We start from the raw sequence: 12,686 nt of genomic DNA on the forward strand, positions 1-12,686 counted from the left end.
CGAACCTGGGCCCTCCAGTTGGGGGATGACCTCATTAACCACTAGCCCTCATTAAGCACTGCCCCGTTGGAAAGTCTCACTCATTTTGTGACAGTGCAATTTTATGGATGAGGTCAGAAGAGGCCCTAAAGAACTGTTGAAAGACAATAAAGTTCCTTGCCAACCATAGGCAATCACCATTAAAGGAAAAATCTCTCCTAAAACACTTTAACACTGTTAAAAAACAGCTATTGGCAATGTACCTTGCATTCTGGGTTCATTTTGTTGTTTGGTCATATATTTTTCTTATTATTAACACAATTAGTGAATGTGGAAGAATGACTATGTTGGTCGTAGTTTCACTGTTATCTCTCTACCTACAATACAGATAGTCATAGAATTCTGGACAAAATCGTATAACAATAAAAATATTCTCAGATGTAGGTCAGAAAGACAAAATCTCATCAAATGGGGGTCCGTGGCCTTAATGTGTGCTACATTTGGGGTCCTTGATATGAAAAAGTTTGAGAAACACTGCTACAGATAACTAAAGTAGAGGACATGACGCCATGTCAAGATATTTATAGCTACAATGGAGTTTGATAGCAGAACATTTTTCAACTGTCTAAAATCAACAGTAAACCGACATTTTGCACCGACATTCAACAATCATACAGAGAGAAATCCAATATAGAAGAGGAAGGTATACCAATTTCTCCACTGACAATAGCCTCAATAGACCATAATAAAATGCAGCCAAGACAAGTTGCGCTTTTAGTAAGGGGTTCGACTCTCACTTTTTCTCGACTGGATTGATCTCTCCACCTACATGTACTGAATGCAACAAGTTCAGGCGAGTTCGAAAGGCAATCTGGGAAAAGCGGAAAATCACTATCTGAAGTGGAAGTTGACGAGGCAAGTTGAGAGAAAGTAGGTACACCAAAAAAGTAAACTACAACACTTAATCACAAAATATCTGGAACTGATGGAACGCACTGAACATCATGCACAGGTTGATGATACATAACAGAGTATTCCTTTAAACACCAGAGCAGACCTGTCTTCTTTAGGTGGCTTCCATAAAGTGTGACAGTGCATATGGCTGAGGCAGTAGGGTGCAGGGAGCAGCAGAGCGCCAGTCAGAGATGGAGCTCTGATTCTCATTACACAGACACAACACCCCTGCTGCTGCCGCTCCTTCACACCCTTACACACTCACACATATACATACATACACGCACACACACACTCACACACTCACTGACTTCCAGGATATAAGTGCCTTGTTCCCACCCTCTCATTTGCTCTCCCCTTCCCTCTTTCACACACTTTCTTTTCTGTTTTCTCCCTCCTGCCCTCCCTTCGTTTCTCTCATCCTCTCCCGTCTCTCTGACAACTACGAGGACGACGACAACGATGATGATGATGATGATGATGATTCATGTTGTGAATCACAGACAGATCTTTTAAGGTTTCAGCCCACGTCTCTCTCTCTCTCTCTCTCTCTCTCTCTCTCTCTCTCTCTCTCTCTCTCTCTCTCTCTCTCTCTCTCTCTCTCTCTCTCTCTCTCCCCCTCTTGGAAGTTCTCTTCAAAATTCTCTCATTCACTCACTCAATCTTTCCATCTTCCTCACCATCGCTCACTCTCCTCTCTGTCTTACTCTCTCTCTCTCTCTCTCTCTTTAAAGTTTCATTCTGCAGCAGGCAGATTTGTCTTTCTACTCCGTACCAGAGAGAGAAGCTAAAATATCAAGAGGGAGTGTTCAACAACCTGTGCTCTCCCTCCACCTCTCCATTCCCTTTTCCACTAAGAGCTTTAGGAGTGTGTGCCTAGTGGTTGGAAATCACCTGTACTCTAGCCCAGTAGAAACTATAATCATAGTTTGGAAATGTGCAGTGTCTCCACTAGCTCTAAATGGATACTCAGTAATATGCCCTCCCAGTTGGTATTCCTGGTATTGTTTTTTTTTTGTGATCCTCTTTGGTGCGTGTCGAAGCTGCGGATGCTTTTGCGTCAGACTGCTGACTCTGGTTTTAAATAACTCCCACCATTAGGGTGAGTCAGGTCCCACCGTTCACAGCCACCACCAGTCACCACTGGATGGATCTTATTAAAGCAACTTGCGTCTGCATGCACGCGCGCACACACATACACACACAATAACACGATACACCCACACTCGCTCATGACGTACATCCAGTCACATTGTCAGTAGGGGCAAAGAAGAGTGCTAACCAGTCAACCAGTGTGAGAGAGGCTTGACGTCAGAGAGGCTTGATACTGATTTTCCGCTGCTGACAAGATAGAGCCATGACCATCTCATTATAAAATTAAGGAAGAAGTGATCCCCTTGATCATCTGCAATGATTCATACCGACTGTATAATTGGTATTATGTGTGTGTGTCCTCGTCCATCATCCCCTCCCAGGTCTGGTTGCGTTTCGGCAGCACCTCCAGAACTTGGCAAGGACCAAAGGCATCCTGGAGCTGAACAAGGTCCAGATGCTGGTGGAGCAGATGGGCTCTGGAGAAGGGGCTGCCATGGGCCCCCTGGGGCCGCAGCACCACTTGCACAACCTCCTGGAGGTCAGCCGTACTGCATAATCACACACAAACACACAAACCCTACACTCCATCCCATTCAAGATCTTTCTCTTCCCAAACCCTTTCTCAGCCCCAATCCCTCGCTATCCTCGCCCCTTGTGCAGAAAAACCCAGCCCCCCCAGGCTGTTGTGTAACCCCAGGAGAGGCAGCCAACTGTGGCTTGTTTACTGTCTCCCGTCCCCCGGGGCCTGGAGCCTGGAGCCTGGGCCAAAGTGAATGCAGCCATTGTTGAAGTCACTCACACTAACCATAGTAGTGACTGGTACTCAATAGGCCTAAACTGAACGCGCACACACACAAAGGCACACACACGTACGCACAACGACACACACACACACGCACTCATAGACAAACCACTGAATGCAAGTGAAACACTATTTGAGGAAAGACATACAGGCCTTTTTACTGTAAACAGACACAAAATCAGTAGTAGTAACAGACAAGATCTGGAGGTTTTCCATTTGTCGATCTCCAATAATGTAATAATGCAGCTCTTTGTTGGTTATGATGCTTGGGCCCATCATCCTTTTCATTTGTTTTAATTTCATTTAACTAATGTGTAATCCCTGTGGTACATGCCATTTCGAGTAAGGCATCTGGCTGAACCGTCAACACAAAGGCATTTAGACAGGAGACCGCATGGATAATCCCGTTAGACCACATGATGGAGCACACCGACCCCGACACACGACTTCATTAACTTACAGTGGAGGGGATTTGCGTGTGTTTGTCCTTGTGCATGCGTGTACATGGACATGAACATCCCTTGTTGTAACACATGTCCTGCTTTGTGTCTTTGACTGAAGGGTGAGGCATCCAAGCAGCAGGAGAACCTAGCTTTATACCAGGGTGGGCCCCAGCCACCACTCCTGTCCCGCAGACAGAGTCTGGAGACGCAGTACCTCACTCACAGGCTACAGGTACTGTGTAACACCACTGATGAGCAGGTTCATCCAATTTTGTTAAAGCCTGCTACATTCCACCTCTATCATTGCTTGTGTGCTTAGGCTGTTGCAGCCTGTCTTATCGTAGTTTAAAAAACAAAAGGTCCTTTTGCCTAACATTCAGTTATATCTGTTAGAAATGTACGGAGTTGAGCAGTTGAGTTTGCTGAGAAATTTTAGCTAGTTGCCATGGTAGTTATCCTGAGTAGAGTAATCAGTCCCAGTCTCTCTTGTGTCCAGCAGGCTAGCGTCTTGGCTAACAGTCCTGCTAGCCAGCTCTTCTGTAAGGAGACTCCTCGAAGCTTAGAGCAACAGCTGCAGGAACACAGGTAAACCATGCTATAACTGCAACACAACTATCACCGCCACACATCTCATTTTAGACTATTTACTGTTGTATTATTTCTTATACTTTATAAATTTTGTTTGCATTAATTTAGCTGTGGTGGCCCTCTACAGCTGGAAAATTGTCCCCACAGTTAGAAATTAAATCACCGTTGCCTTATCCCCCTAAAAAACAATTACAGCAAAATTGTCCATGTATCATTTATTATATACATATCTAAATAAGAGCCATTATTAAATTGCACAACACCTACTGGACTCCATCCCCCACATCTAAAATTCTATAGGAAGCATTGTAATGTTTTTCCTGTTCCCTCCGTCATTCTGATTCTGCCCTCACTGCTAAAATGCCTATCCATTAATTTTGCTCATGTATTGCTCTTGCTGTGTGGGCCTGTCTCTTGTGTTGAGCTGAAAAGTGTGGTCTAACTGGGCTCTGCCTCTCTCTCACCACAGACTGAACCAGAAGAGGATGTACCTACAGCAGCAGTCACAGGGCATGGGACTGCAGGCCTACTTCAACCAGATGCAGATAGCGGAGGGCTCCTATCCCCCGGGGGACCCTGCCCTGGACCCGACAGCGTCGCCCGGTTCCCCTCAGGGACCCTCCATGTTGGCAGCCCACCAGCCACAGCCCCAGCAGCAGGGCAGCCCTCAGGCCTCCCCCCCTTTCAGCCACCCCCAGGGCCTGGGCCCCCTGATGGAGCCAGGGGAGGGCCTGCTGTATGATCCCTACATGAGCCACCACCACTACACCCAACACCTGTCCCCCGGACCCCACCTGCACCACCAACTCCACCACCCACAGCCTCATGAGGCCTCCACCGGTGGCCTGGGCTACAGCTACCCCCCGGGCTGTGAGCAGCAGGCCCTGGGACCTTCCACTGAGGCACTTTACCCAGAGCAGTATGACTTCCCCCTGGACCCCGGCCCGCTGCCCCTACCTGCCCCGGGAGAGGTTTCCCTGGCCGAAGCCGGGGCTTTGGCTGGGCCCGGGCAGTACGAAGGACTGGCCCTGCCTGAGCTCCAGAGCTCACTCCTGGACAGTGAGATGATGGAGACAGTGGACTCCCAGCATGGCTTCGTACTGGTCAACTGAAGCCAGCTGCAGGGGTTAATAGAAGGCAGTATTAAGCAATGAGAACCTACACAGCATTAAGAGCAGAGAGAATGGAGATGTAAGCGGAGGCCATAAGGGTAGCAACAGGGAAGGAAAAGTGTTTAATTTTTGTACGACTAATACAAACTCTACTTCTTAGTTGTGATGAACCTCAGAAAACCTCTCTACCAAAATCCTCCCTTAGCCTACCTCCCTTTCTCCCTCTCCTCTTCTGTTCTCGTTCTCACCAGCTCTGTAAGGCAGGAACAGGCCTGGCGTGGCACAACCTGTGCCAAGGCTTTGCCGGGCTGACCGGGCAAGGCTGCTGCTGGCATGCATGTTGTGTCACCTGTGAGGTGACGAGCTCTTCAGGACTGCACTGTGCAGCCTGAGGATGCTGCAGATCCCGGAGGCTGCCGGTGTGCAGCATTTCACATGGAAATGGTTTGGAGGTGAACTTATTTTGAACTGACTGACTGGCAACCAAAAGCACAATGGCTGGCAGTGCTTTTTGTATTGAAAATAGGACACCATCAACAACAATAGACTGGTCCTCAAAACACTTTTGTGCATTTTTTTGAATTTCAATAGCTGAAAAAAACTGAACAAGAGAAAATGGCCCTCATTTATCATGCTACCGTCGATATCACCGCAAATTCAAGCGTTCAAGATGGTTGCAAGGAACCGATCTTGTCTGACTTGTAGAACTTTCTTAGACACTGATGTGAGCGCAAGAGCCAACATGATGGTCATATTCATGAGTGCACAGGTCTCAACACTAACATATATTTGACAGTATCCTCAAATGAAATCAACCGATGACTTGACTAAACCTCTGACTAAACCGATAGCCAAACATGCTGATTTAAATACAAGGATGGAGAGTAATGCACCATCTTCCTGCCATTTGTTGAGCATGTGCTACACTTCTGCTTTCTACAGCGATGAAACTGCCTATTTAGTAAACTCTCTCCGAGATAAACATGTCAGTTAATCGAGCAATGAAATAATAGAAATAACCAGATTCTAAAGCAGCAAGCTTTGGTGTAGGCTATGTGAGATAAATAATGCAAAGTTTATTTTGTTTCTCTGTGTTTTTATAACTTGTAACTACTGATCCAGTTTTATTTCTTACACTACTGAACCGCTTTTCCACCTTTCCATCTGATTGTACACACTTTTGGGTTTGATTTTACTCGTACGACTCGTACAGCCAGATTCAAATGAGGATAAATACCAGTTTATGCGGGAGAAATAGCCGCGTGTTTATATTTTAAAATTGAATTGGGTCATACGTTTGCTTGATAAATGAGGGCTAATGTAATTAACGTACGCTTGGTTAAGAAGTTGCGGTGTTAGACAGTCGATATTATTCTATTTTTGTGGCAATATTGAAGCAATATTAATCCTTGATGTTGGGGGATTATGAAAGGAAGCCTCACCTGTACAGCCAACTCTGATTGGTTCCTGGGACCTCTGTGTCATCAGCATCGACATCACTGGAGCCGATGATGTAACCAGGAGATAATCTTTCACTGGCCCTGCAAGTACAGGGATAAGCCTGGGGAGAGTCGTGTGTGTGTGTGTGGTGTGTGTGTGTGTGTGTGTGTGTGTGTGTGCGTGCGCACATTTGAGTGTGATTGTCTTTGTTTGTACAATTGATACACTTCACATTTAAATTCCTGCATGTATCACATGATGCGTGCATCCCATCAGTCAATACTGACAGCGACAAACACTGTTTTGATGTCTGTTCCATATCCAGTACATACATGCTTTATCAAGACAACAGATGAGAGAAACTGTGCTTTTCCCCGGTGCAGAGTTGTAGCTTATAGGTGATGGCTTAATTCCAGTTTACATCCTTAGCTCCGGTCATGCCTATGTGTTGTGTTAATGATAAAATGTCTAATCATGTTTATAATAGTGGAATGACCCCTAAAAGGTTCCCTAAATTAGTTTTCATGAAGGAATGTTTTCTCTCTGACGTGGCTGCTGTGAGACGAAGACCAGCAGAACGTTAGTCACCTGACACTGGATTTGGACTAGTGGCTCACCACGGCTCTTTGACTGACAGCAAGCCTGCAACAAGAGGAGAGGGCTTTTTTCTTTTCTTTTCTTTTTTTTACAGCACTTAGACTGTGTTGAATCTACTTGAAGCGCACAGATGTATCTTCTCTGACAGATGATGATGGAAAAAAAAAACTGCTTTTCATTGGAATAACAGGATGGTGAAGTTCAGAGGGTTGACTTTATTGGGACTGTGACCATCGACCAGACTGCAAGACCTTTGGTGGTCATGGGTTAAACTGTAGGACCGTGTGTAGTCAGATTAGCCTTTAAACAAGACTGTCACCCTGTCAGTAGACTGGACTGAGGGGATGTCTTCAATCAGACTCAGAAGCATCGTTGGCCATTGTATGACTAGGATTGTGTATCGTTACAGTCAACAGTCTTTGATGATAGCTAGACCATATGGACCAGCTGTGGTTGCAGTCCTGTTTGAGAGACTTAAAAGAAAAATCCACCTCAAAACACAAAAAACAGCTCTTGACAGAAAACTGTTCAGCTACCTAAAACATAAACGTAAACGTCAGGTTTTGGTTTCAGTCCCTCAGAATTTAAAATAAATTGCTTTCTACTCACCATTGTAGAAGAGACAGAGATACCAACTTCTCCACAGACAATGGCCTCATAGGCCATAATGCAATGCAGCCAAGACATGTTGCAAGACAGGTCTTGTAGGACAGGTCTTATAGAAAGGCCCCATTGTTCACAAACTACTTGGCTAGCTAGCTTTATATGCCCATACGCTCACCTTTGATTGAAAGAAACAAGTTCACGCCCCTTCTCTGAGGATTGTCAAATGTCACTCTGGGAAACAAAGGAAGTCACTATCTGAAGTAGAAGTAGACGAGGAAGAGTTGAGAGAAAGTGGGTACAGTAAAAATGTAAATTACACACAAAACTCCTGGAATGCATTAAACATTACAGCTTGATTATATATAACAGTGTAAGTGTATTCAAGGGTGGATTTTTCCTTTAGGTGTTTTCTTTTTTCTTTTGGTAATGGTCGGGCTAGAATACCTACAGGATGATCTGTGGAAGTTAAATACTGGAGCACTTTGACAAGGAGGGGAAGACGAGATGTAGCGAGAGAGGAGGAGGTGGTTGTGGCAGTGGTGGAAAAGGTTTGTATTGGTCTACTGTTTCCTGGTAGATGAAACAAACCGCAATCTGTAGGAAACACCTTTCTCCTCTCTCTTCCCCCCAATAATGGACACAAAACACATTTTCTTTCAAAGAAAGACCAGACACAATAACACTTTATCTGATTGTTGATTTGAAAAGATCCAAGAAAGGGTGACACTTTTTTCAGGTTGCGACAAGTGTGCTTTGTACAAATTAGGGGTGTAGAGAATCTTGTGTGCACTCTCAAGCGCACCAAGGTGAATTTTGTGTTGGACGTGAATAGTGTTCAGTGTGCCTTTTACTTTTCTTATTTTCAGTCTAAATTAAGATTTTGAATAGCAGCATTATTTCTGGTCGGACCCTCTTATCATTTGTTTGTTTATTCTATTATTATATGATTTTTTTTTTTGATTTTTTTTTGAGGAGGGGGGGGTGGGGGGGGATTCTTTCCGAAAATAAGTAGAGCCAGGTTTTACAAAGGTACAAAACCAAAGTCCCTCAGAAGTTTCCCTGTACGACCCACCGTGTGGAGTTTTGGAGCTTCTTTGTCAGCTTCTCTACCGTGCTTTCTCTTGTTGGTCAATCAGTATATGCCATTTAAAAGTATTATAGCAATATTTCTCTAGTTTGAAGACTAAAGTAATGAAGATTCTAGTGGACGTGTTTCCAAGTATCATAATTGCACCTCCTGCTGATAAAAAAAAAACAAAAAAAAAAACATCAATCTATCAATAGAAATCCAGTTTTATATTTACCTTCATTGATGTTGACCACACATAAGCTAACTTGCTGTTGAGATTAAAAAAGGTTTATTGAACATAATAACGTGTGGGAGTTTCTTTTTTGTGTGTTCATGAGTCACATAATTTGTTGTTTGTCGCTGTTGTGACAATATATGAAATTACTCCTTTGTGTTCACGGTGGGTGTAGACATATAGTTACAGAGCTTACACTTAAGTATTTTCTACATCACACACACACACTCCCATACCTTTTCCACATAATCCAATTGTCCTGTAACTATAAATTGCTCTCGTCTGACAGGGTCCCAGTGTTGCATGGTGTAGGCGTGGGTTAATGACCTGGGAAAATGAATCACGGCGAGTGCTTCATATAAACTGCTGAGTCATACCTGAACCTGAAATCATTTCAACCAGAACAAAAGGCACCCAAGGCGGAGTTATTGTTATAGGGTGGCTTGTGTTACATCACTTCTGAAGTTTATGTTCTGTCATGTTCGACTATTGCTTAATTCAATCCCCCTTTCTAAGTAGTTCTTTGCTGTGTTGATAGGCCTAATGGAGGCACAGTAACCGTGGAGAACATTCCGTCATTCCGTGTAATCGTGAATTCCATGCATAATTCCAACATGGCATTCCATAGCGCTATCTTAACTGAACTTATGCAGCTGTACAGTGTGTACCAGATGGGTGGTTTGCCAGCTGGGACAATACAATGAGTACCAGAACGTTTAGGTAATCACAGGAAGTATTTGAAAGATAGTTTTAGTTTACTTTTCTGTGATTGATGACTTAACTGGACAGAATTTGAATTGTCCTGATGCAGTAAACTCCACCCATCTGCTATTCTTCCAACCAAAAATGAAAAGAATTATTTGCAAGTACTATTTGAGCTCGGTTTGGTTACCAGCAGAGGGGTATTTACACAAAATCAGTAGTGTTCACACAAAATGAAGATATACACACACCCATAGGAGTAATGCTCACACACACATGCTAGTGAAGCGTTGTTTGTTTTATTATTTATTATTCCACCATTCCACCCGACACTAACACCTTTCTGAGCTGGAACCGGCCTCGATCTTCACCTCTCCTGACTGGCCTGACTGTCGGCCGATGGTCTCTCTCTCACACACACTCCCCCATACACACACAGTGACCTGACAGTGAACTTATTAGCTGGCCTGCCCCTATATTGTACAACCAACTGTGCCCCACTGCAGCATTTTACAGTGCTCTTTTATGATCTGCACACTGGTGTAACGGGCTGGAAGAGAAACTGAATAATTCACCACCACTGATAAGAGCTGAGGCCTTAACCCCACCGTGCTGAGATCACTGATCTGGCATCAGATTTAGTTCATCTCCATGGCAATCGCCTGTCAATATTTATTAAGCCAACTAAAACGGACACCCCTCTCACAGTAAAGATAAAGTGCAGCCAAAGGGGGCCTGTCCCGCGCTGAGCTCCGATTGGACAACTTGAGTTACGCATCTGAGGAGAAGTTGCAGGATCGTTAATGCAGCGTAGTGCCATGAATACATTCAGAGCAAAGTGTGTAATGTGGAAAAAAAAGGACTTCCCCAGTGCTACCGGAGTGCAGAGGCCGATCTCTCTTTTGTGAAAAGGGTCATGTAGAGAGAACACGTCAATCCAATCAGCCCACTCAGACAGAGAACAGTTAATCCCACTAATACACAGCCAGAGGTGGGTGAAGGGGGGTCAATCTGTTCATGGAAACCAGGGTCTCACTTCTTTTCCTGGGATCAGACTGTGTGCACAACACATTGTTGTCACTGCTGGGCCAAACTGGTAATCTGAAACATGAGATGGGTCACGTTCACCCCGGTTTCACTCATGCCCTCATAAACTCCCCCTTCCACAGATAAGATTTCACTCAATGTATGTAGCCTTGCACACTCCATCTACTACCTTCAAACTGAATCTGACTCTGTGCTGATGGTGCATTTAAAGGAACAACTTTAACCGGGATGCACCCATGAGCTCTTGACTGAAACAAATTCAAAAACACTTCCTTATTCCCTACCTCATCCCTTCCTTCAAGTAAGTTGATAAGATGACACCTCCCACTACCTGCTCTGGTGTGACAGATAAAAATAATAAAACCAAATAAAACGTAAAGGATAGTTTGGCACTTTGATTCTATATTTGAAAAGTGCAGCCTCACAACAAATTCCCTTAAAAGATACCAGGATTCAAGTGAAGGCCTTACTCCAGTATAATGCAGTTATTTATAGTGTGTACTGCCATTCTCTGCTATTGAGATCTCAAGCAGGCTGCCTGTCACAGACACTCTTGGGGAAGAGAACGAGAGAGAGAGAGCTGATAAGAGGACAGACAGTGGTAATCTCTTTTTTCAATATAATATCACACCATCAGAGAAGCCTATTCACTCATCATACCAGGGAGTACTGTAATGACATCAATGGTCGCCATGACAACAGGAGGAGGGTGGATGACAACATCCTACTGCGTCTTTAGAGCAGGAGATCACAGCACTGTTCAGGATTACTGCTGCACTGAAAACAGGCTCGGCGACAAATACTTGTGCTAGGAATGTCAGTATGGTGCAGGAGAACGAAGAAGAAAAAAAAAACTTTCTGTCATTGTGCAGCATTCAAGGATTGGATTAGTTGTATATGGTCTATATGGTTTAGTGTGTACAGATGCTGGACGTGAGTTGCCACAGTAAGGCAGAGGAACAACTATTGTTTCAGCACTGAGATGCTTATATAAAATCAAGACTTCACTGAAGGTCAGGCTGTACTTATAGCCATGTGTTCCCCATTATTTTGCTTCATTCCCATGTCTCTGAATACATGCTGAACACATGCAGGCCGGCAGATGGACAGAGTCAGAGCTCCCAGTGCAGATGACCCAGTAGTGTCTGGAAAACCAACTCCCTCAGGCCTTGGGCTGGACATTACAGCCGCAGAACGACACACACCATATGAGCAAACAGGTTAGACCTCCTTCATTTTGTCTCTATTCCTACCACATGAGAGAGAGAGATGGGGGGGGGTTGCAGAAATTACAAGGTGACTTAAGCAGAATAAGCGGGCCAACGCTCTTGTTCTCCCTGACCTATGTTTGTCATTTGTCACCCTGAGAGTATCTGACCTCACTGTGTGTGTGTCTCGCTGAGCGGGGGCCTTGGTTGACTCCTTTCATTATAAATGACACGGTCCTGAGAGGCAGCTGCATTGACGTCAGGGCTCTCAGCGCTGTCAAGGGCTCTGGCTGCTGAAATAACAGGATCCCCAAATAACAGGATCTAAATAGAAGGAAATAGGTTGCTGCTGTTTCATTACTGCCTCATGAACTCAAGTTGATTTAGACACGGATTAACCCCAGCCCTAAAGTAATCATGTTTTAATGAAGATTTTTCTGTTGAAGGAAAATTGCAGTTCATAGCTTTGCATGTTCTTCAACGTCTGGGTCACCGGCTCTGTGCCCAAAAAAAGCAAAAGACTTAACAATCTTCATAAAGTCTGATATACCTGCAGAAGCGTGAAAGCCTCAAGTATGATTTGGTTGTGGCTGCACTGCAATGGATAACTGGATCCCAGCAGTGGTCTCCATCTATTCAGGGGTTCCAGCCACCATCAACCCTCCTTCTGCTACTCACTTACCAGTCCATACCACTATTCCTTCAGCAGCACATCCTCCCCTACTGCTGCTGAACTCACAGCCCTCAAGGCGGTCTCTGTTCCACTGTACCATAATGTGCTGACATAGATAAACCAACCTTTGCATAAC

At 44.5% G+C, this 12,686-nt stretch overlaps 1 protein-coding gene across 1 annotated transcript in view; it reads left to right on the plus strand.

The window, feature by feature from the left end:
• The window catches only part of sik2b (salt-inducible kinase 2b), a 39,503-nt gene extending 30,546 nt beyond the window's left edge, over positions 1 to 8,957 (plus strand). Inside the window, 4 exon segments of the mRNA XM_071517777.1 lie at positions 2,409 to 2,566; positions 3,392 to 3,505; positions 3,773 to 3,858; positions 4,331 to 8,957. Coding sequence (XP_071373878.1) covers positions 2,409 to 2,566; positions 3,392 to 3,505; positions 3,773 to 3,858; positions 4,331 to 4,973 — 1,001 coding nt within the window. The 3' untranslated portion in view covers positions 4,974 to 8,957.
• The last annotated feature ends 3,729 nt before the right edge of the window (positions 8,958 to 12,686 follow it).

Source organism: Centroberyx affinis, unplaced genomic scaffold (assembly GCF_046629955.1).
Source record: "Centroberyx affinis isolate AG114_WGS23_722 - 3 ecotype Tasmania unplaced genomic scaffold, CSIRO-AGI_Caff_v1 ptg000521l_1, whole genome shotgun sequence".
In the NCBI taxonomy this organism is placed as follows: Eukaryota; Metazoa; Chordata; class Actinopteri; order Beryciformes; family Berycidae; genus Centroberyx; species Centroberyx affinis.